General features: G+C 49.1%; 1 protein-coding gene across 2 annotated transcripts in view; it reads right to left on the bottom strand.

The window, feature by feature from the left end:
- STOX2 (storkhead box 2) overlaps window positions 1-20,973 on the bottom strand; it is a 587,281-nt gene extending 566,308 nt beyond the window's left edge. The window contains exon 1 of one of the 2 annotated variants that reach the window (XM_069631479.1): window positions 20,189-20,973. In XM_069631479.1, the coding sequence (XP_069487580.1) occupies window positions 20,189-20,516 (328 nt within the window). In that variant the 5' untranslated portion in view covers window positions 20,517-20,973. The remainder of the gene's footprint in view (window positions 1-20,188) is intronic. The other variant, XM_069631478.1, reaches the window with a different exon arrangement.
- Window positions 20,974-23,675: the final 2,702 nt, after the last annotated feature.

The following is a 23,675-nucleotide window of genomic DNA, read 5'->3' as shown; positions in this document are numbered from 1 at the left end:
GCTGCCCTGTGGGGATTCGAGCCTGCAGATCACACACAGATCACAGCAGCGAGCGCTCAACATGCTGAGCTATTTTACCGGCAAACTAATAAACCCAATACAATCAGCGAGCGTACTTTTAGTTGCAGCTCCTAGATGGTGCTTTAGCATCCCCTAAAACGAGCCAACCGTAAGAAGACAATAAGAGTAAGGAGGCGGTATGACAAAGGAGACAACTCACCCAACATGTATGTCTAGTGTGTGCCTGCTGCATCCCACAGCCCGCAATGATGGGATATGACTAAGCACGTATGGCAACACCTGGCATTTGGTGGGAGTATGCCGGCATACAATAGGGTGCTCACACTATCGCCGGGTCACCAGGCACTGGTCACAGAGTGCCATGAGTACATGAAGGCTATACGTGGCACATGGTGGGGATACTGGCAATGTGAGGGGGAGGGCCCGAACCTTTTAAATCTAAGCCTGGGCATATGATGGAAATATCTGGCGAATTGTCCGAGTAACCTGGCATATCTCAAGGCCCTCCACTCATTTCCCCAGCCAATCACAGCCATGGGACCACTGTGACAGACAAAACAGAAGGACCTTTTCAGATCCTCTGCAGGCAGCCCAGAGTGAACAACCCTGTGGCGTTCCGCTTAAATGGATTTAATTCCAGAATCTACATCTAGGTAATCTAAAGCCAAGGAGATTTAATTCTAGACCTAGTTTCTATAAAGCAAGGCAAGCTTCTGTGCGTTAAACTGAAACAAGCCCTTCCCGCCTGCAATGGGTTTCAGGCCCTGTAAATAATTAGCCGGTGTCCTTGCAAAAGAGAACAAAACGCGTTCAGGGCGTCACTGGGGCTTCTTCGGGAGCTGCTGTGTAAGGAGTGTTTACACTGCCCCTGCTCTCGCTTGCACACCAGATCCACGGGTCAGATTGCACGACATTAAAGCAGCTTATCAGCAAAAGCCAGCAAATGGGCTTTAAGTGCACGCAAAGTAGCCTGCACGCCTTTCAACTCATCCTGCATCCTGGGGCCCATCAGCAAAGCTTTGCACTGGTGCAAACAAGTGGAGCAAATGAATTTAGCACTGATGTTACTGCTTAGATAATTGGGAACTGAGCAAACAGGTTGAGCTCCAATTTGCATTGTCTAAAAAAAAAAAAAATCTAAAAAAAAAACCCAAAATTATCGCAAGGGCAAAAGGGAAACAAGCTGTTTTATTTACTATGTTCAGGGGCGTTGCTAGGGGGGGGGGGCTAAGGGGACTATAGCCCCTGATCTTTTGGTTATAGCCCCGGAAAGAATCTCAGGAGCTACAGCCAAAAGACTAGCTAGCCCCCAGTCCCAACAGTTCCGACATCAGCGTAGCCCCGGGTCTTTTCCAGACCTAGCAACTCCCCTGACTATGTTTAATGAGTAACATGAAAAGAATTGTAGCAAACAGATTCCTTTCAATGTTAAGCAGCAAACAGTACAAAAAAAACTAAGATTTATTTTTGCCCCAGTGCAAATGTTTTTAGATAATACGGATTGCGACAAATCCTGTTTACTCCATTCTCTATTATCAAAGCATTTGCTCAATTTTTAGAAATCGTGCAAATGTTGGATAATCCGACCCCTCAGGAATTAATTTCCATGAAATCAGCCATTTCCTCACGACTCCCCTGCCCCTCCCCCCCACAAACAGTTCTGGAATATCTAGGATTACTTGACGAGGGTCTGATCTCGCCTTCATACTACTGAAGAGCCGGCAAACTTCATTCTCCAGTCAGCTGCGCTGCACGAAATCGACTAAAAGGGTTAGCGGTAGCGCCAGTTACGGCCGCGCTAAAGTTGCGCCATTTCAGAAGGGAGCTGAAAAGCTGCTATTAGAGGCCTGAATCACACAGAGTTTTTCTTTGGGATTGCACCATCATAAAAGGCTTCTGTGAAACAGGCCCCATAACGCTAGAGAGCAAATACCACCAGCGCAACCACAAACAGCGCTGTGCTGGAGTAGGAAACAGCTCTTAAAAGTAGCAAATGCTCAGATGATGAAACAGTGCAAGAGATGGCACAGCACTAGCGTTCTTAATGTGCAAATTAAAAGTATTGAACACCCACATGGGGATAATACTTTGTCATCTCTTGCCCGCATGAAGGGATTTTCTGCCTTCATTGGTGTGAATGCCATTCCATAGGAAGGTCGGGAGTGATCTTCAGTGGGCATTAGGCCCAGCCGGCTGCTGTTTGGGAGTTATATCTTCAATGTTCATTTAGGAGCGATTACAAACATTCTTGGGTTGTTTTTTCGTTGCATTTGGTTTCTAGGAGGTACTAGCTCCAGTTTTGTACCAAAATACAGTTCGCACTTCCAACGGGCAGTCGCAAAACGCACTATGCAGCGCCGTTTGCTCTTCCACCCACGGTCAAAATATTACTCAACCAGGCAGCACTATCACTTAATTTTTGAATGAAACTCTCATTGACCTGCTGAATATGCCACCAAGGAGTAACAAGAACTCATTTGGACCCTGGCTGAGGGTACAGTCGGCCTTACAGCTTCTACCAGTGAAGGAAGGCCAGGAGTTCCAAGAGGGAAGAAAGAACCCTTCCCTAAACATCTCCCAGGGAACAGAAGGAGATACTGAATACAGAGGACCCTCCAAGCAGCTCCAGAACCGGTACCCAGCCAGCACACAGCGTGCCCTGCTAAGCTCTGCAGCAAGCTTCCCAGGTGGGAAGTGCCAGAGAGTCTCTGAACCAAACCAAGGACAAGGCAGTTGCCTGCAACACTCCCCTCAGCTTTGGCCCATCTACATTAAAGGAGACATGAGCCCAGTGAAGAAGCTGGGAGGAGTGCATCGACAAGCATCAACCAGCGTCCTCCTTTAAGGACATATTTTTGAGCCAGTCGAGCCCCTTGGGCTGCAACCTACTGCACCACTGACTGTTGTCACGCTACAGTCGCTCACCTCATCCGAGATGCCTCGACCAGTGCTTCAGCCCCACCAACCAGCACTGAGACGAGGACTCCAGACCCAGAGCCGCCGTGTAGTCCAACCTGCAGCCGTCCGTCCAGCCTCACTCGCTGAACTGCCTGCCACCCGATACCCACAGCTGTCTCCCATCTTGAGCGCTGTCCCAGAAGCTGCAAAGCACCCTGACACAGACGCTTCACTGTCGAGCACAAAAAACTTCTACAAGCACAAGGTATATTTTGGTTCTGTCCCCCTGGTCCTTCTCCGAAGGCCCTTAGAGACATTTCTTTATGACCCATTGCTCCCTTTGTGCTGAAACCAAGTATCCTTGAGCTACCCTACTGTCAGTATCCTAAATGCATTGACTTTCCTTCTTGAAACTGTCTGTCCTCTGCATTGCTTTACAGGGTGGGTTGTATTTTGTAGTGTGCTAGCACTGTCTCTTGTGGTGATAATAATAAAGTAGATATTTGTATAGAACCATGACTTGACAGTTCCTTTTATCATTGGATAATAATTGCATTTTCGCTGTGTTGCAACTAACCAACAATCCACGACTTGCGGAGATAAGCCTGCCATTCCATCCACGTTACCAAAATTGGACAAGGAGATTCAAATTGATTTGCATTTAAAATCTGTTCGGATCCCTTCTGGTATGCTAGAGGTGTGGGGCAGATTGATGGTTTAGAAACCGATATTCATCCCATAACCACTGGTGTCCTGGAAGTTGATTAGTCACAGGGAGCTGACATCAGAAGGCAAAATCCTTGTAACAGCTGGCATTGGCCCCTCACTGAAAGCATGGAATGGAAGAATCCACTCTGTAAAATGTACCATATAAGGGTACGAGGCCCTCTTCCCCCCTTAACAGAATCATCTTCATGAAACCTCTTACAAGATTTTCACAAAACCTTGTTCGGATAAAGAGTGCCCTAAATCCCCAGCCATTGGGGTGAAGATAAGGATTTTTAAAAATTATGCAGACCTTCTCCCTAACCTCTTCAGGGGAACATTTGCAGGGACCTGCAGTTGAAAAGACCTGACTGCTGCTTGGTCACTAGGTCCAAGCCTCAGCCTGCTGAAGTGACACACCTGCAAGTGTCTCTGACAACCTTCCTGGCTGGGAAGGGCAGGAGATGGACTCACCTGTCCCGAGAGACCCAGTGGAAGGTGTCACAGCACCCAAAGGATCAGAAGAAGCTGTGTTTAGCACTAGATGCAATTTCTAACCATTTAGACCTGGTTGGAACGTCTCCAAACCCATTCATTTCACTGCAAAGACCCAACAATGCCGCCTTCGACAAGAAATGCTTCAAATGGCTTCGAGGGCTGTGAGCCAGTCGAACCGCACATTGCGGTCTTTCTCAAGCTTCTTTGACGCTGCTTGTCGAACTGCTCAGTGCTGTCAGACCCAGACGAGCCAGCACACCCCTGAAATGAATCGCCGCCTCAAAACCCTGAACCTTCGAGCGGCATGGATCCCAGCACTGCCATGTGTACCAAGATTCTTTGAGCCGAGCAGTTGCCGCTGTTGAATTTTACCATGTTGCTAAAACATTTTGAAGCATCTCGACCGCCTCTGACCTAATTCGATGCACTGGACAGGGTCCAGGAACCCGGCTCGACGCGGTCGAGCTCCCTCCTGAAAGAAAACAATAAGGTATTTAAAAGGTGGTTGCGCCCTCCTGGCCTTGTCCTATGGGCCCTTGTGACGTTTAAGACCCCACTTCATACCTTAAAAGACATAGGTGTTCATAACAACTTTGCGGGTCTGGAAGGAATGCTGGAAAAATTGCCGGTAACCAGCATTATTTCCAGACCAGCAAACCACAAGTCTGGCGGTAGGGGCACTGATCTACCGGCAGGCCTGACCTGCCGGTAGTTCAGGGCCCTACTGGCAGAAAAATGCCAGAATCCCATCCCACGTTGTCCTATAGAACTCCATGGAAACGTACTGCAAGCCCAACACCGGTAATATCCTGGTAATACTGGGCAGTGGAGACGGTAAGGCGGGGTTGCCGGTAACCCGCTGGGAATTACCGGACGGTTACAGGCACACCCGTAATGAGGCCCATATACCTGAACTTGTTGACTTTTCTCAAGACCGTTACACGCAGCGCCCTAATCTTCATAGCCAAGGTGCCCTTGACACCTAAACTCTGCATTCACTGTGCTTCTCATTAGAGGGGTGGGCTATTAGTGTTTTTAATAGTTTGCTTGTACTAATAGAACCACGATTGGGCAGTTTGGTACTTACTGTACTATAGTTGTCTGGATGCTCCCTTGCTGGCTCACACTCTTTGGAAGATTATAGTCTGCCCTCGGCCCATGAATGAGACCCCTGCTGGGGAGGAGTATAGAACCCAAAACTCCTCCAGGACGATTCACACGGTGTCCCACCTCTCCCTTTGGATACGCGTCACCTGCACAGACTTGCAATGGTGCTGTTGTTCGAAGTGCCCGAGCGACACCAGGTCACCTTCAACTTGCAGCGGAAGAGCATTCCTGAAAGCGCTAAACATGCCCAATGCACCCTTGAGGTGTATGTTTGCATGTCTGATCTGACAATTTCTTCTAAATAAAAATGTGTTCACCCTTCTGCCGTTTCAAAATAGTTTCCAAAATACACTTACTTTGTTACTTGATCCTACTGTAAATTCCATTAGAATAAAGAAGTGAGAACCAAAGCACACAGGAGAATGTCAACATGCCAGTCAAAGAATGGAAAGCAGCCCAGGATCACCACGCTGGAATCCATGCTCGGGAGGATAGCTCAGGGGCAACGTGCTCACCTTGGAAGCAAGACAACACGGAGCACCACAGGTTCGATCCCCGGGTCTGGCTTAGAAACCTCTGGGTATTAAGCGAGTTATAAATAACCTATCATATCATATCATGCTGGGTGAACTCCTGAGATCAAGGACAAGGCCATCAACTTCAATCAAACAATTATAAATCCAAAATCGATATGCATGCATACAAACGAATTCTAAGCCTTACTAATCCATGCAAAGCACTAGAACAATTGTGTTTTAAATAAAACACACCAGTGGCACGAGCATATGCAGCCGTCTACCTGGTCGGCGGCCCCCCATTATATGCCCACGAGCCCCGCCAGCCATCAAAACCCCTATGCCTCTACAACATCAGTAGCTGCAAAACTAGGGTTCTCAAACTTAAATCTAAATAGTATTTGTATATGGTTACTATTCAAGGAGCAGCTTGAACATTTAAAGCCCCCTCTGCCAAAGTTCAGATATGTTGATAAATGATGGCTGACAGTGGTCTGAATGCCACCTTCTAATATTTCGAAATCTCTCTGCTTCTCTTATGCCGGACCACCTGGGGCTGAAAGTGAACACCCTATCATGGAGTGTGCACTAAAAGCACGCAGGCTATCTTCGCTGGGCAGCAGACTCAGAGCGCACTGTGTGCTAGTGAGCAACATGTTGGGAACTACAGGGAACTCTTCTATCGAAGGGTGGGCAATCGATGGGCCATTGTTACACTCCACCTCCTGGCATGGACCATCGTGGCATAGCTCATCAGGGAGACTGATCTGTAAGTAAGGGCTCTTGCCCACTTTGGGAAACAGAGTCAAGTGTGTAAGGATTCAAACAAAGCCGGGAAAGATGGTTTATGAATATTTTGATTAGAGACTGCGACTAGCGGAGCATAGTCGACTGGTCAAGTTTGAAAGTGGTGGGGCAAAAATGTTTCTAGGCATTTGGCACAAGTGAGTACAGCGAGCGACCCTGCAGCAAACCAGGGAGGTTCTCCCACTGGAAATTATTAGAAATGTTTAAAAATTGGTGACAAGGAAGGCGCTCTGTTGCCAGTCAAGTTTTCCTGCATTCGCTTCTCCTCCAAACGCACGTTTTCATGACTCCATCAATCTTCAGGGAGGCTGTTTCTTTGCTTTTTCAGGCGTGTCTTCATTTCCTTTTCAGGTGTGGCAAGTTAATTGACTCTAAGGATTCTGGTACTTGTATTTTTCACACTTAATTTTTCTTGCAGGTGGCTGGAAACAACTCCCTCCATAGCACACATCTTCCCAGGGGCAGGGGGAAAGCCATGGTTGTGGCTCTCCATTGAAGGCATGATGGCCCTGCTGCTGCTGCCTTTTGAGCCCTTATTAGAAATGGATCGGAGCATTTTTCTGGCATTTTATAGCAAAAATGCCAGAAGAATTGGGTGTAAAGTCATAGAGCCTCATTACGAGTTTTGAGGTAAGAGGAAAAAAACCTGGCAATAAAATATTTACCACCTTTTTTTCCCAGTATTCCTGATTGAGAGTGGAAACCCCATCAGGAGACAATGCCTCCACCGCGTAGGCAAGGTGGTATTACTTCCACATAAAGGGTGGAACTTCCCCATATGCCATTGCTCCATTCCCTATAGGACGTAAGAATGTGTCTAACCACAAATCATAACCGAGTGGAAATTCCACAGTAACCGGTGATGGCAACTGCAATTTGGTTTAGAAGAATCAGCACTCGAACCAAACCCACAATGAGGCTCGTGGAACGTTGGATCGGTGTTGTGGGGGAGGGGGGAACAAATGAAATAGTCAAGTAGATGCCAGGCCGCGGACAGTACATAGAAGTATTTTGCAATGTATTTTCATGCTGGCCACAGCCAAAGAAAATCCCGGGCCCCTGTCTCACAATTTACACCACGAATTACCTGTCACTTGTGGCTAAAACTATCATGAGGCCTTTCTCAAAGGCACTGCCCAGCTTTCAAGTTGGTTTTGCCCAAAGCAGATCATGAAGCCCGTCCACAATATATGCCAGTGATGCCCCTTTTTCATGCTGGTTTTGTCAGAACAAAGTCTCTAAAAGATATGCCAGCATTGCCGCAGTGAAATAATGGGAATGCAGCCTGTGGCCAAAACAGATCATGCAGCACGTCAGCAATACGTCAGTCCCCCTCACAAACCTTTCATGGTAGCTGTGTCCACATTAAGTCATGTGACTGGTCTGAAAAGCAGCTTGTGTGGCCCGTGACCTCAATAAATGAATTATTATATAAGGTACGGGTGCCGCTTGTTCTATCGGAAGGTGCCCACTCGAGAGTCTGCAGCCACATTTTAGCTAAATCAGTGTCACAACAATATATTGCAATGATGCCACCTTTATAGCTGGCTGATCTCAAAGCAAATAATTAGGCTGGTCCCTACAATACATGCCAGCACTGCCCCTTCCATGCAAGTTGTGCCCAAAGGAAATCATACGACTTGCCACAACAATATATGCCAGAGCTGGCCCGTTTCATGCTGGCTATGCCAAAGCAAATCATAGGCTTGCCACAAATATATTTGCCAAAACAGTAATGCCCCCCTTCATACTGATAGTGCCCAACGAAAATCAGGAGGCCTGCCACCACCATATATGCCGGCCCTACCCCCTTTCACGCTTGCCAGAACAACATATGCATACTAACCCTTGCACACCACCAAGAAGTGAATCAGACAGACGAGTGTCTTTACACTTGCAAATAAATATACAAAACACATTAATCTAAAACATTCAAACACAGTTTGAAAACATGTTTACGATTCAATTGCAGTTCTAAATTCATTAATCTTTACAATTCTTGAAAATGTCCTAAAATCAATAACTACAAAGTTATAGTAAATGTTGGGCCACAGTCAGCCAGACTCTATAAAGTGCGAGGTGAAGACTATTACTATTAGAGTTTAGGCAAAAGTTCTAAAAAACATTGTCTTTAATGTTGTCGAAAAGATGAACAAATCCTCCCAGAAGTACCTATGTACTTGGAAATTCTTTGCAAATGCCATTAATGCACGCTGCATCGGTTGCATTATAGAGTGAGGGTCAGAAATACACTCCCACTCTGATGCAACTAGAGTTGAAACCTCTCAAATGCCACAGGCTCCAGAACTGTGGGTGTGGAGGGTGGCAGGCACCCTGTTGCGCCTATGCACCAAATTTCCCAGTTAACCAACCCACCATGGCCATGAGCCTTCCCAGAACTTGATGCAGATAATGTAGCAGCTTAGCTAAAGCATGTCCATAGAATTCCCCAGGAAACCCGCCATGGCCATGAGCCTTCCCAGAACTTGATGCAGATAATGTGGCAGCTTAGCTAAAGCATGTCCATAGAATTCCCCAGGAACCCCGCTATGGCCATGAGCCTTCCCAGAACTTGATGCAGATAATGTGGCAGCTTAGCTAAAGCATGTCCATAGAATTCCCCAGGATCCCCGCCATGGCCATGAGTCTTCCCAGAACTTGATGCAGATAATGTGGCAGAAGTGGCAGCTTAGCTAAAGCATGTCCATAGAATTCCCCAGGAAACCCGCCATGGCCATGAGCCTTCCCAGAACTTGATGCAGATAATGTGGCAGCTTAGCTAAAGCATGTCCATAGAATTCCCCAGGAAACCCGCCATGGCCATGAGCCTTCCCAGAACTTGATGCAGATAATGTGGCAGCTTAGCTAAAGCATGTCCATAGAATTCCCCAGGAAACCCGCCATGGCCATGAGTCTTCCCAGAACTTGATGCAGATAATGTGGCAGAAGTGGCAGCTCATCTAAAGCATATCCACAGAATTCCCCAGGAACCCCGCCATGGCCATGAGCCTTCCCAGAACTTGATGCAGATAATGTGGCAGCTTAGCTAAAGCATGTCCATAGAATTCCCCAGGAACCCCGCCATGGCCATGAGCCTTCCCAGAACTTGATGCAGATAATGTGGCAGCTTAGCTAAAGCATGTCCATAGAATTCCCCAGGATCCCCGCCATGGCCATGAGTCTTCCCAGAACTTGATGCAGATAATGTGGCAGAAGTGGCAGCTTAGCTAAAGCATGTCCATAGAATTCCCCAGGAAACCCGCCATGGCCATGAGTCTTCCCAGAACTTGATGCAGATAATGTGGCAGAAGTGGCAGCTCATCTAAAGCATATCCACAGAATTCCCCAGGAACCCCGCCATGGCCATGAGCCTTCCCAGAACTTGATGCAGATAATGTGGCAGCTTAGCTAAAGCATGTCCATAGAATTCCCCAGGATCCCCGCCATGGCCATGAGTCTTCCCAGAACTTGATGCAGATAATGTGGCAGAAGTGGCAGCTCATCTAAAGCATATCCACAGAATTCCCCAGGAACCCCGCCATGGCCATGAGCCTTCCCAGATCTTGATGCAGATAATGTGGCAGCTTAGCTAAAGCATGTCCATAGAATTCCCCAGGATCCCCGCCATGGCCATGAGTCTTCCCAGAACTTGATGCAGATAATGTGGCAGAAGTGGCAGCTCATCTAAAGCATATCCACAGAATTCCCCAGGAACCCCGCCATGGCCATGAGCCTTCCCAGATCTTGATGCAGATAATGTGGCAGCTTAGCTAAAGCATGTCCATAGAATTCCCCAGGATCCCCGCCATGGCCATGAGTCTTCCCAGAACTTGATGCAGATAATGTGGCAGAAGTGGCAGCTTAGCTAAAGCATGTCCATAGAATTCCCCAGGAAACCCGCCATGGCCATGAGCCTTCCCAGAACTTGATGCAGATAATGTGGCAGAAGTGGCAGCTCATTTAAAGCATATCCACAGAATTCCCCAGGAACCCCGCCATGGCCATGACCCTATCCAGAACTTGATGCAGATAATGTGGCAGAAGTGGCAGCTCATCTAAAGCATATCCACAGAATTCCCCAGGAACCCCGCCATGGCCATGAGCCTTCCCAGAACTTGATGCAGATAATGTGGCAGCAGTGGCAGCTTAGCTAAAGCATATCCACAGAATTCCCCATGAACCCCGCAATGGCCATAAGCCTTCCCAGAACTTGATGCAGATAATGTGGCAGAAGTGGCAGCTTAGCTAAAGCATGTCCATAGAATTCCCCAGGAACCCCGCCATTGGGCATTGAGCCTTCCCAGAACTTGATGCAGATAATGTGGCAGAAGTGGCAGCTTAGCTAAAGCATATCCACAGATTTCCCCAGGAACCCCGCCATGGCCATGAGCCTTCCCAGAACTTGATGCAGATAATGTGGCAGAAGTGGCAGCTTAGCTAAAGCATATCCACAGAATTCCCCAGGAACCCCGCCATGGCCATGAGCCTTCCCAGAACTTGATGCAGATAATGTGGCAGCTTAGCTAAAGCATGTCCATAGAATTCCCCAGGAAACCCGCCATGGCCATGAGTCTTCCCAGAACTTGATGCAGATAATGTGGCAGAAGTGGCAGCTCATCTAAAGCATATCCACAGAATTCCCCAGGAACCCCGCCATGGCCATGAGCCTTCCCAGATCTTGATGCAGATAATGTGGCAGCTTAGCTAAAGCATGTCCATAGAATTCCCCAGGATCCCCGCCATGGCCATGAGTCTTCCCAGAACTTGATGCAGATAATGTGGCAGAAGTGGCAGCTCATCTAAAGCATATCCACAGAATTCCCCAGGAACCCCGCCATGGCCATGAGCCTTCCCAGATCTTGATGCAGATAATGTGGCAGCTTAGCTAAAGCATGTCCATAGAATTCCCCAGGATCCCCGCCATGGCCATGAGTCTTCCCAGAACTTGATGCAGATAATGTGGCAGAAGTGGCAGCTTAGCTAAAGCATGTCCATAGAATTCCCCAGGAAACCCGCCATGAGCCTTCCCAGAACTTGATGCAGATAATGTGGCAGAAGTGGCAGCTCATTTAAAGCATATCCACAGAATTCCCCAGGAACCCCGCCATGGCCATGACCCTATCCAGAACTTGATGCAGATAATGTGGCAGAAGTGGCAGCTCATCTAAAGCATATCCACAGAATTCCCCAGGAACCCCGCCATGGCCATGAGCCTTCCCAGAACTTGATGCAGATAATGTGGCAGCAGTGGCAGCTTAGCTAAAGCATATCCACAGAATTCCCCAGGAACCCCGCAATGGCCATAAGCCTTCCCAGAACTTGATGCAGATAATGTGGCAGAAGTGGCAGCTTAGCTAAAGCATGTCCATAGAATTCCCCAGGAACCCCGCCATTGGGCATTGAGCCTTCCCAGAACTTGATGCAGATAATGTGGCAGAAGTGGCAGCTTAGCTAAAGCATATCCACAGATTTCCCCAGGAACCCCGCCATGGCCATGAGCCTTCCCAGAACTTGATGCAGATAATGTGGCAGAAGTGGCAGCTTAGCTAAAGCATATCCACAGAATTCCCCAGGAACCCCGCCATGGCCATGAGCCTTCCCAGAACTCGATGCAGATAATGTGGCAGAAGTGGCAGCTTAGCTAAAGCATATCCACAGAATTCCCCAGGAACCCCGCCATGGCCATGAGCCTTCCCAGAACTTGATGCAGATAATGTGGCAGCTTAGCTAAAGCATGTCCATAGAATTCCCCAGGAAACCCGCCATGGCCATGAGTCTTCCCAGAACTTGATGCAGATAATGTGGCAGAAGTGGCAGCTCATCTAAAGCATATCCACAGAATTTCCCAGGAACCCCGCCATGGCCATAAGCCTTCCCAGAACTTGATGCAGATAATGTGGCAGAAGTGGCAGCTTAGCTAAAGCATATCCACAGAATTCCCCAGGAACCCCGCCATGGCCATGAGCCTTCCCAGAACTTGATGCAGATAATGTGGCAGAAGTGGCAGCTTAGCTAAAGCATATCCACAGAATTCCCGAGGAACCCCGCCATGGCCATGAGCCTTCCCAGAACTTGATGCAGATAATGTGGCAGAAGTGGCAGCTTAGCTAAAGCATATCCACAGATTTCCCCAGGAACCCCGCCATGGCCATGAGCCTTCCCAGAACTTGATGCAGATAATGTGGCAGAAGTGGCAGCTTAGCTAAAGCATATCCACAGAATTCCCCAGGAACCCCGCCATGGCCATGAGCCTTCCCAGAACTTGATGCAGATAATGTGGCAGAAGTGGCAGCTTAGCTAAAGCATATCCACAGAATTCCCCAGGAACCCCGCCATGGCCATGAGCCTTCCCAGAACTTGATGCAACCGAGCGGCCTGCTGACGTCAGGCACTTATAAGTAGTTCCCAAGTCCCCCTGCGAGTTCTACTTGCCAAACTGCTGATATGTTATTTATTTCAAATTCAACACCCAAAATACAAACTTGGAGAAATGAAACGCAAGAGAGAAATGTGTAAATTATATTTCCAGAAACACGCGCACTTTCAACGCAGGCACGAGGCTCCTTTTCTAGATAATCTGACTGAGGTTTCAGTGGTTTTTTAAAAAATGTTTTTTTACAGAAACGACCCCTATTGTGTTTTGAAATGACAAAAGAGATAGGAACGACACACAACAATCCAAAATCAAGGACACCTTCATTGCCTGGTTACCGCCACGTTTCGCGCTGTAAGTGATTTTTGAAGACGTGGCGGGAAACGCTGTGGTCACGAAATGAAAGGGCACTTGCGTTTGGATTGCTGTGTACAGGTCTGATCCATTGTCTGGACTGTACCATGTCTAAACCCTTTCGTGGGGTGTGTGAGGGCAGTGGGCAGTCTCGGGAGGACTCTCCTTGCTTTTACTTGGGTTGTTAGTACAATTTTCATTTTCAATCATTTGATATTGTGCTGTGACTGATGCAGAGGAAGATTAGACCATGTCTCAGAGTTCGATTGAAACCCAACCCAATACTCCTCTTCATATCGATTAGAAAGGGTGATTAGGGTATTTGGGTTAGCAAGAAAGGACTGGAGCAGTATGGACCCTATACGCTGCTTCAAAACGCATCAGGGCGCTACAAAACGCAAGTCGTGCATCATTGAGCACAGCTGCATTCATTTCCTCTTCTTGAGTCTTTGCGCTCACAATCTGTCAATAGCAGATCAGGTGTGCACCTAGGCTAGGTTAGAAGGGTGTCTCAATAGATAAGTAGTTGTTTAGCCAATGATAATGCAAAGCTTGGGGGCTCTAATACCAATTAGAGCACCCCTCCTCTGAGAACGCTCTCGGCAAATGTTAGGACACCCCCAATTAGTGAGGGCAGGAGTGAGCACTAGATGCAAATCTTCTATTGAAATGAACTGTAAACAGGCATTAACCAGGCCCACGGTAAACACACAGGCTTAAGCTTAGGGTAGCGGCTCAATTAGTCAAAGCAGTGACCCCCTTTGATCGTGAAGCCATTTTGTCATGCCCTGAGATCAAAGGACACAGCGCGTTCCAGGGTGAGGGCTCTGCCAGAGAGAATCTACGGCTCCTGGCGCTGTGAAGCTGCGCACACAAGGCACTGCACTCTGCGAGGCCCCCCATGGAAAAAAACAGAGTAACTTAAGTGCAGACGAGCACCGAAACCTCTCCAAAGTGAAGCAGAATAGCCGAGCATGTGGCACTTCAAAGTGACAAAGTGCCCACCACGCCGGACCGCACCTCAAAGATACCCTAGGCTCAAACTGGCTTTAGCATTGGCAGCCCCCGGGGGGAAACTAAATTTGCCGCCCCCACCTGGGACCAGGCCTAATTTGCGGTTGCACTGCCACACTGGCATGGCGGGTGTAGCAGCCATGCCCTTCTGAAATGAAAAGTGCCCCGCTCCCATGCTGAAGCGCTCCTATCACTTAAAAGGATGCCACTGCCACACCAGCATGGGGCAGCCTTTGAAAGTCTGCCCCATGCTGGTGTACCAACTGTGCTCTATTGAAATGAAAAGCGCCCCGCTCCCATTATGGTGCGGGGCGCCTATCCCTTAAATGGATGCCGCTGCCACACTGCCCCACGCGGGTCAGCAGCAGCGCTCTATTGAAATTAAAAGCGCCCTGCTCCAATGCTCGAGGGGGGCGCCTATCACTTAAATAGAGCGCCACTGCCACACCAGCATGGGCGCTCTATTGAAATGAAAAGTGCCCCACTCCCATGCTGGAGCGCCCGGCGCTAGCACGGGAGCAGGGCGCTTTTCATTTCAATAGGGCGCCTTCCCCGCGCCAGCTCGGAGGAGCCCTTGAAAGACTCTCCCAAGCTGGCATAGCAGCGTCGCTAATGTGGTGCCCCAGACGATCACCCAGGTCGCCCATGTCTTGTGCCGGCTCTGCCCAGGGTGCCTACAAAGCATGGTGGGACCTCAAAGCGACCAAGGGTCTCCACCGAGCATTGGGCCCCTCAGAGGGACCCAGAGTACCCACCAATTATGGGGGCACCTCAAAGTGACGCAGAGTGCCCACTGAGTCTGGTGCCACCTCAAAGATACCCAGCACATTTGAAGTGCTAGGTCTGCAAGTCCCCTGGAATCTGTTTACCTGATTTACAGATCTTTGGGGTTTTTAGAAGAATAGGTTTGTGGTACGCACCAGAGGGTTGCGTTGCTACGTGCCCCTTTCTGCAAAGTCTGCTGATCCAGACAGCGGGCAGCTGTAACATGTTCAGTCTGTCTCTAACCAATCAGATTTGCTTTCTTTCAAGTAACTAAGCAACTTGCTCTTGCTCATAGACACGGGAATGTCCGTGGATCGAAATGGACCAATCAGGTTCCGAAATCTAGGCATGCAGGCCTGAACTCAAACTGGCTGTAACGCAATGCTGGACATGTTTTCGGGTACCTTGTAGAAACATCTAAATGGAACCAAACCAAACGCAGGTTACGAGATTGTGGGATCAAGGAGCAGGCTCTGGCGTAGGTTTGGTGTAAGCTGTTTCTGCAATAAGGGAGAGGAGGACCAATTTGCCTAGGAAGTTTGCGCTGCAAATGTACGTTTTGAAATCCTTACCCATAACAATTTGCCCCCTGCCCCCACCCGAGGGAACTGCACAAACTTTCCAGTTGGATTTTTGAGAAATGTTAGAGCGTTTTTGTAAAATGGCTCCAAAGTTACAAGCATCTGAAAATGTGGTCTTCCTATGGTAACCCACCTGCAACAAAACTAGGGTCACTATTGCCGACTCAGCAATACATTCCCAGATAATGGAGGCAAATGGCCGGAGGCAGACCCTCTAGCCCAGGGGTCTCCAACCTTTACGTTGGCAAGAGCTACTTGTAGTTAAGGGCTACTGGCGAGAGCTACTGGGGTGTTGATGTCCACGAGTATGAAAACTTGTATCAAGATTATTTTGTTCCATGTATTTGCTCTTTATATAAAACAAGGAATAACGTGCATTTCTCACATTAACAACTTCAAAAACATCTTTACTACATTCTTTTCTTTATTAGTAGCTAATTGTCCAAAAGTATCAGAATGTAGGAAACTAATCGGGACATTCGATGTGAGGGCTGACACTGCTTGCTCTCCACTAGCATTCAGTCATTTGGTGTGCAGCTTGAAACAGCACAGCACTCAGATGCTGATAGATGGGATCAAAGTTTTGATTTCAGGAAGTCCATCTGAAAAGGGCATATTTGCAGAGCCCGCCAATCGCACACCTGACATGGCAGACATTAATTCAGGACGTTTTTAAAATCTTTAACAACAAGCTGTCACTGGAGTTGCTGCATCCTGCACAACTGCACCATTTGCAAAAGTACATTTGTTTTTCATCAAATAATGAGCAACTTTGAAGGATGACTCTGTAACAGAATTTGCGCTGCAGCATTAAGTTTACCAACGTTTTAGGATCGCAGGCAGCTTCCCTTGGGGACATTATTTTCATAGTTTGTGTGTATTATTGCAAAATGTCTATCAGGTTATGCTTTTTCCCCACCGTAAATTGTGCACTGTAGATGAAAGATGCACATTTTCTTTTTATGCTGGAAGACAAACCATGGTTTCCCACTCTGGATGGAAATGGGCACCTTTTGCCTTTTTGTTGGATGGTGCATCCAAATCCGTCTTCAGGATTTCAACAAGGGTAGTTTGGGTCTTTTTTGGGGCTGCATGAGCAAAATAAATCTGAAGAGTATTTCAATCAATGTATCAGCATTTAGCACATTTTGCTTTGCCAAAATAAAATCCTCTGCTAGTTTAACAAATCCCCAATTCATGCAATTTGCTCGCATGTTAAGTCAGAGAATTCAGCCGAGGCGGCAGGGGAAGAGGCCCCGGGATTTCAGGCACCAAAATAAACTCAGTGCTCATTTTGGTGTCTGATGCAAAGAGCTACTGGGAAGCCCCAGGAGAGCTACCAGTAGCTCACGGTCTACTGGTTGGAGACCCTGGCTCTAGCCCAATCACCAGGGCCGGCTAAAGATTTGTGGGGGGCCATTTCAGTATGAAATACACGGGGCATGCTAATCGCCGGAGATTATCATGGGCAGGGCAACCAGCTGGTAGCTGAAAGGTTGACTGTCCACTGCAGAGCTAGTAATTGCTCTTTGTTAGGAAGCTGCTAATGTGGAGATAAAGACCCTGCTGGATGATGCAAAGGCAGTCTGTAACCTATGCTCACCAAAGCGCACATTTTAAAGCCTTGAATTAAGTTGACCACAGTCAGCAAAAAATAGCTGCTCCTGTGTGCGTTCAAAGCGCACATTAAATGACAGGATTGTCAACAGCTTAAAAAAAAGTTGAAAGGCCCTGACGCCGTCCCTGTTGATCATTCCCACCATATTTTAGACACTAACGGTAGTACCCAGTCTCCAGCTCTATATTGGCTTCACCGACGCTAACCGCCCGTTTAGAATCGCAGCCCTTTTGAAATTATGCTGTGGACATGCGCAGTTGCGGTTCTGCTGCATGCCAGATCAGTCTGTTTGGCGTTTCGTATATATATTTTGTGCGTTTGGGTTATGAAAACCTGTACCACATAAAAGAAAAGGAAAACCATTAACAAGTCAGTAAACTTCATATTTAACAATTGCTAAAACAAGAGTTAAATATTATAACATTCATTGGCGTTTTATACCATGCTAATAATTTTTTTTAACACATACAGAAACTCTCGGGTAAAAAAACAGCAAAATAGTGCTTAAATGCACCCCCTCCGTAGACAGGCACCTGCCACCCCCGCTGAGGCCCGTGCCGGTGCCTGCTCGCTGCCTTCCTGGGTGCGGGGAAACGGCATCCCAATCTCTCCCGATGCAGATTCCTGCCTGCAGGGGGCGCCAGTGCATAACACAACGATGCAGTTTCAGCTTACAGAGTAAGTGCAGCCGTCGCTGCTGCAGATCGGTTACAGGTGAGGCCGCGCTCCCGCGCTCCCTCGCTCAGCTGCCGGGCCGTGGGGCAGGTTCGGGCGCTGCTCCACCGCCGGCTCGGCCGCGGGGGCAGGAAGGCTACGGTTACACGGCGCTCCATGGGCGTGCAAGGGGAGAAGAGGGCAGCGTTTCCTGCGAATCTAGCACGAGGAGTTTGGGTTTCTGCAGCCAAGCGAAGGGCGGCCACCTACCGGCACCCAGGCACACAGGGATCCGTTTCTAGAGCCTACCCGGCTAATAAGGATACAGTCTCCACCGTCTGCCAGGCACTCTAATGCATCTATGCAGCACTCACTTTCTACACAGGCACCCCGCCATTAAAAAGAGGTTCCATATAGAAAGTCCCCTTTGGCTCTGCTGCCAGTCGGGGCAGCCACAACCGGGGTCTGCTGCACCCAGTGTGCCACCCAAACAAAAGGCGACCCATGGCTCGTTCGTATGATTTTGTACATTCGCAGTAACCCACATAATACAACAAGAGGCCACCGCCTCTGCACGGTGCGGCCGTGCAGGACTGGCACCTGTCACGAAGTTCCACACGGCCCTCGCCGCTCTGCGATGCACTATTAAGCAGAGAGCGGGGGGCACAGCACAGGGCATGCGTGTGGTGGTGGTGGAAGTGGCCCACTGTGGAACCAGGAGACGACTGATTGTGAAACTGGATTCACCATTTGATTAAGCCGTATGGTCCTGGGCGTTTGTCGACTCGTGTGCAAAAATGGGAGCAGATTAGAAATAGGACGAATCCCAAACACAAATGAAAATATTAGTTTAGCACACCCGGAAAAGCGCATAAGGCAGAGGCGCGAGCCCCGCCACCCAATTAGAGAATGCCCAAGGCGCAGAAACGGGCAAACGTGGACGGCTCAGTAGCAGTTAAGAGGGAAGTCTCAAGCGATTACACCAAACAGGAGCCACTCGGCACCTAAAGGGGGGACAGCAAACTTCATAGACGATGAAACATGTGTGTGCAGCGCGCCACACGTGCCAGCCTGCACTTGGCAAGTCCAGATCCCGGCAGTGCGGCAACCGCCCGTCCTTCCGAGGTCTCGGGCGCTTAGCAATCGGAGGCCGTGGCGAGAAGGGCTGCGTACACACGTGGGATCAGCTATTCTCCGTGGACACAGGAAAACCTACGCTATAGTAACAGCAACACCTGGAATATTTTGACATGCACAAAAAGTAATATGCCACACCTGTAGACAAACTCAGGCCCATCCAGAGTGGCCCTAGGCCCACAAAGCCTACCCTTGAGAATATATACAGCACGCCAGTCCGCACCAGACTGGGTCCCCCGGGTGGCGCTGCAGCTTACATCCACTGCCTGGCATGTGCACGCATTTCAGCTGCATATGCCTGGCATGTGCACGCATTTCAGCTGCAGGGCGTGTGCACAGCACCATGGGGTGTTTCCTCACCGTCCCTGCATGCCTCACGTTCCCAGTGCTGGGGCTGCACACTATACCTAGGTGTTGCCCCCCCCCCCTCCCCCTCCTCCTGAGACTCAAATTATCCTCCCGTAGAGTATGCCTGCTGCTGACGTGGAGCAGTAACTGTGGGCCAGACATTAATGAAAAGAGGGGGGGGGGGACAGCCTACCCCCTTGCCACCCTTTGCAAGAGCAGCAGAATTTGAGGCGGGCGTCCTGTCGCTCACCCACCAGTGGGCACAGCGACTCGGTGTGGGTGGCTGTCACACCAATACCGAGAAGCCAACACACATTGACCGTGAGCACACACTGCAAATGCGACACGGACTATTCAAATACTTTGCCCTACAAAACACAGCACGGGCCGTACCCCCCGCCTAGTTAATGCCACACTCGGGCATTCAGCGGACCCACTGCCCAATACCGGCCAAACGGCTGACACAAACAGTGCACAGCTTTCACAAGAGTTTCATGTTGCATCCACTGTGTTTAGGGGAAAAAATGACACTTCGAAACATTCATTTTCCTCAGCGCACAACTTTTATAACTGGATATGCAAAAAAAACTGGAATCATGGGAAACAATAATAATGCGTTAAAAGTTGAATTTTGACTATGGCACAATACATAAAAAATAATAAATAATAATAAAACCAACGAAGGCAAAACCGGCCACCATTTGGCACCATGTATTCGTTGGTGTAACAGCAATGATAAAAGCTGCCCTGGCAGCATGAGCCGCGCGGGGCAGGGGGCTAACTACCACCTTACCTAGGTACTTGATGGCGAAGCCCTGCGGGGGCCGCAGCGCCCTCCGCACCCAGCCCTCGCGCAGCACCCCCAGGTGCTCCTCCTTGCCCTGCAGCAGCAGGACGCGCTCGTCGATCCAGCCCAGGAAGAAGGTCTCGGCCATGGCCTCGGTGACCCGCTTGTTCCAGAAGTGCTGCATGTTCTCCGCCTTGAAGTTGGCGAAGATCTCGTAGCCCAGGCGGTGCTCCTGCAGCCGCTCGCCCACCACCAGCAGGCGGGCCTGCGCGTCCTCGGGGTGGCTCAGCACCACCGCCAGGGAGTGCGGCGCGATCTGCAGGCACTTCTCCATCGGCCCGGGGTGCCCGGTCACCTCAAACCTCCAGGGAACTCACAGAGACTGAGGTATGGCATGGAGCTCCCTCCCAGGGCGGTCAGTCCAGTCCCAAGAGCCAAACAGCCAAGGTCTTCATTTCCTGTCCAAAGGGGCACATTAAATAAAAAAATAAATAAACTGTTTAAAGTCCCTTTAAAACTACGTTGGCACAGCCGCCCGGGGCAATGCATGCACTGGCGGCTGGGTCCCGCCGCGGTGCCCCCTCTGTGGCAAGCAGGGGCGTCAGCACTCAGCAGCAGCAGCAGTCCGGCCGGGGCCCCTCTCGTCACAGCAGCTGCAGGTGTCCAGGGAGGAGGCAGCCCCGGGGGCAGCAGGCACATGCTGCCCTCGCAGGCTGCGGCTTTCTCTGGGGGTGGGGGGCCCGCGGGCTGGCACACCTGAAGCTTCAGTGCATGCTGCTTCCTGGGCACCCGCAGCCCGGCTCCTCCCAGGCCCGGCGGGCGTGTGCGTCCAATTAATTACTATAACAACCGAAGCCCTCTAGCGGCCGTCTCTGGCGTGACAGGCAGTGCCGACTTGCAGGTATATCCGTGGGACTTTTTTTGGACGCCGCTTGTAAAGCTATTGAAATAACAATATTTAAAAAAAACAACGATGGCAACCTGCTGCGCCTTGTCCGAACTTGCTGCACATTCCTTAATTAGAAAGGGAGCTTTAGACGAAGAATTAAACAGCAGCAGGGCGCTTGCCTGTTACACAGTGCCCGCTGCTGATTCTGCTATAATGCTTCTACAATGTTGAAAATCATCTTTAGGCGGCAACAGCAGAGCTACTGTAGCGTTACCACAGAAGATGCCAAGTACTTGGCCTGCCCATCCTTATCATGTTTTTTGTTGAAAATGAAGTGCTTAGCCAAGAAGCACTTTACAAAGGCCATGCCAATGGCTGGGGCAGCCCTATTGCCGGGCTCTTTCCCAAGCATGGAAAAATCATCAGAGAGCAGTGTATGCACTAAACTGGCTGGTGGTGGCGAAGGACTGAAGTGTTGCGTACTGCGCCACAAGCATGTTTCCCCCCAACACAAACTTTGTCCACAAACAGCAGCCATGGGAGGCGCGCTAGACCTTAAGGGCACTTTTTTGGTAAGTTTTTGGCAGCGTAGGCCATGAAAAGCACCTCTGCCGAGAACAGCAACCTCGTTCGACTCATTTCTAATGAGTTGCATCCTGAAATTTCGGTCCATCATTCCAAATACTGTCTATTGCTGAAGGACCCTGATCAGTGTGGTGGTTGTTCCCGCCTCGTAGCGGGTGTCCGTGAGCCCCCTCCCTCCACAGACTTCACTCGTACAGGTACATGTGGTTCGGGCTCCCCGGTCGCTGTAAGCGGCCGGGAACACCCCCTTTATTTATACTGCACGCGGCAGAGTGCACCATCACTTCGCCGCGTGCGTGCAGCCCTTAAAGGGGCAACATCACACTCCTCCTTTTTCATAACAAAAGCAAAACAAAGGATAACTAACTATCACTCAATAAACAACAATCAACACCACGGCACACAAAGCCCAGGAGCCCCTGTACTCTGAGACCCCCGGCCAGCCCATAGAGCCAGGGCTTGCTCAGAAGTACTTTAAGACGAGATAGCTGCACCCTTGAGATGGATGGGGGTGCAAATTCATTACTCCAACACCAATCAACAAGGACAACTCGATGGTTTGGCAAAGGGAGTCTGTTTAATGACAAGTACAGAAAACAGGGAGTCATGGATATCAGCAGTGATGTGATTGTCCTTCTCGCTTCAAACTCCAACGAACTTCATACAAGTTATAACATTTATACTCAAAAATCGTCATCATTGATGTGTAACACTCAAAAGTTAATATGCATTTCCATTGGTTAGGAAAAGGTAACTTTACTATAGGTACTATATCTGTATATGGTAACGGAGTGAGGGGATTGGGTAAACACTGTCAGGTGGGCGTCTGAGTCCTTCCTTCAAAAATGACTACTGTAGATGTCACTAAAAGTACGACGTCTCATTGGTTCTACTAACTATAGGACCATAGATTATTTGGTTCATTGTGTTTGGGTTGGCACCAACCCCATGCATACTTTTCCACTTCGCTTAGCAGCACGCAGAATGGTCGGCCAGGTGCAGGGTGCCCCTTAGTTACCCGGCCTTCATCCAATCCTTGTTACAATCAATCATAACTTTATTAGCCATGTGTCAATTAGTTCTCTGCGGTTGGCCTCGAAACTGCATCTTCTGTCTGGAAAAGGTTCTGATATCTTCATCTGGCCTGGTGCCATGCGTAGGTGTGAACCCTCGCTTCTTCTTGCTAGGCTGGTCACGTGATTCAGACACCGTGAATTTGCTTCTTTTCCCTCAATTCGTGTATTTGATTTTCGTTTCACTCGCCACCTGCCTTCGCCTTCTTATCTCAACCTTTCAGAGGCAGGATATTCTGTTCTTAGTTTCAATTAAATGAAGCTACTGTTCGCCTCTTCTATTGGTATGACCTTGGCTCTCCTGGAACGAGTTGCCTCGGCTGAGTTTCGATTCAGCCGTCTCTTCTCATTTTGCTAAGCTTTTCTCGTGTGGCCTTTAGGAACCTGGGTTGATTCTGCTTTTTGTGCAAAGTAGAAATATACTTATAATACTGTGCTTCGTTTGAGGTAGTGTCATGCCCGCGCCGCTGGCGCACGCATTGGCAACCATCATGGACTACTTGGTACTCATTTATCCTCCTAATACTCCTTGAACAACTGCTTTTCACGCCTTGGTCTTTTATTTCCATTTGCTCAACTTTGGTTCTTTCTTATTTTATTCAATTAACTACATTTACCATAATGCACCTGGCTGCAGTCCTCAATTCCTGGCTATTCTCATTCATCGTTATTGGGACCACAATCCCCAGAAGCCCTAGCAGCCAATGCTGCTTCCACCTACTCAGTACCAGAGAGGGAGGAGGCAGATTGTCTTCAGGTGTGCTACTACAGGTGCTGTCAATTAGCCTGCCTCAGAACAGGGCAGGGCTGTATATAAGCAGCTGCCTGCAGGAGCACAGGGTCTTGCATCTTGAGTTCTCCCCGCTCCTGTTTGCCTTGACCCTTTACTTTGTATGCTGTTCCTGTTGCTGCTTTCTCCTGTTTTGTTCTAGTGCCCTTTCCGGAC

Source organism: Ambystoma mexicanum, chromosome 6q (genome assembly GCF_040938575.1).
Source record: "Ambystoma mexicanum isolate Mex_15411 chromosome 6q, UKY_AmexF1_1, whole genome shotgun sequence".
NCBI classification, from domain to species: Eukaryota; Metazoa; Chordata; class Amphibia; order Caudata; family Ambystomatidae; genus Ambystoma; species Ambystoma mexicanum.
Note: the sequence above shows the minus strand (reverse complement) of the source record. Positions and strands in the feature narration are given on the sequence as shown.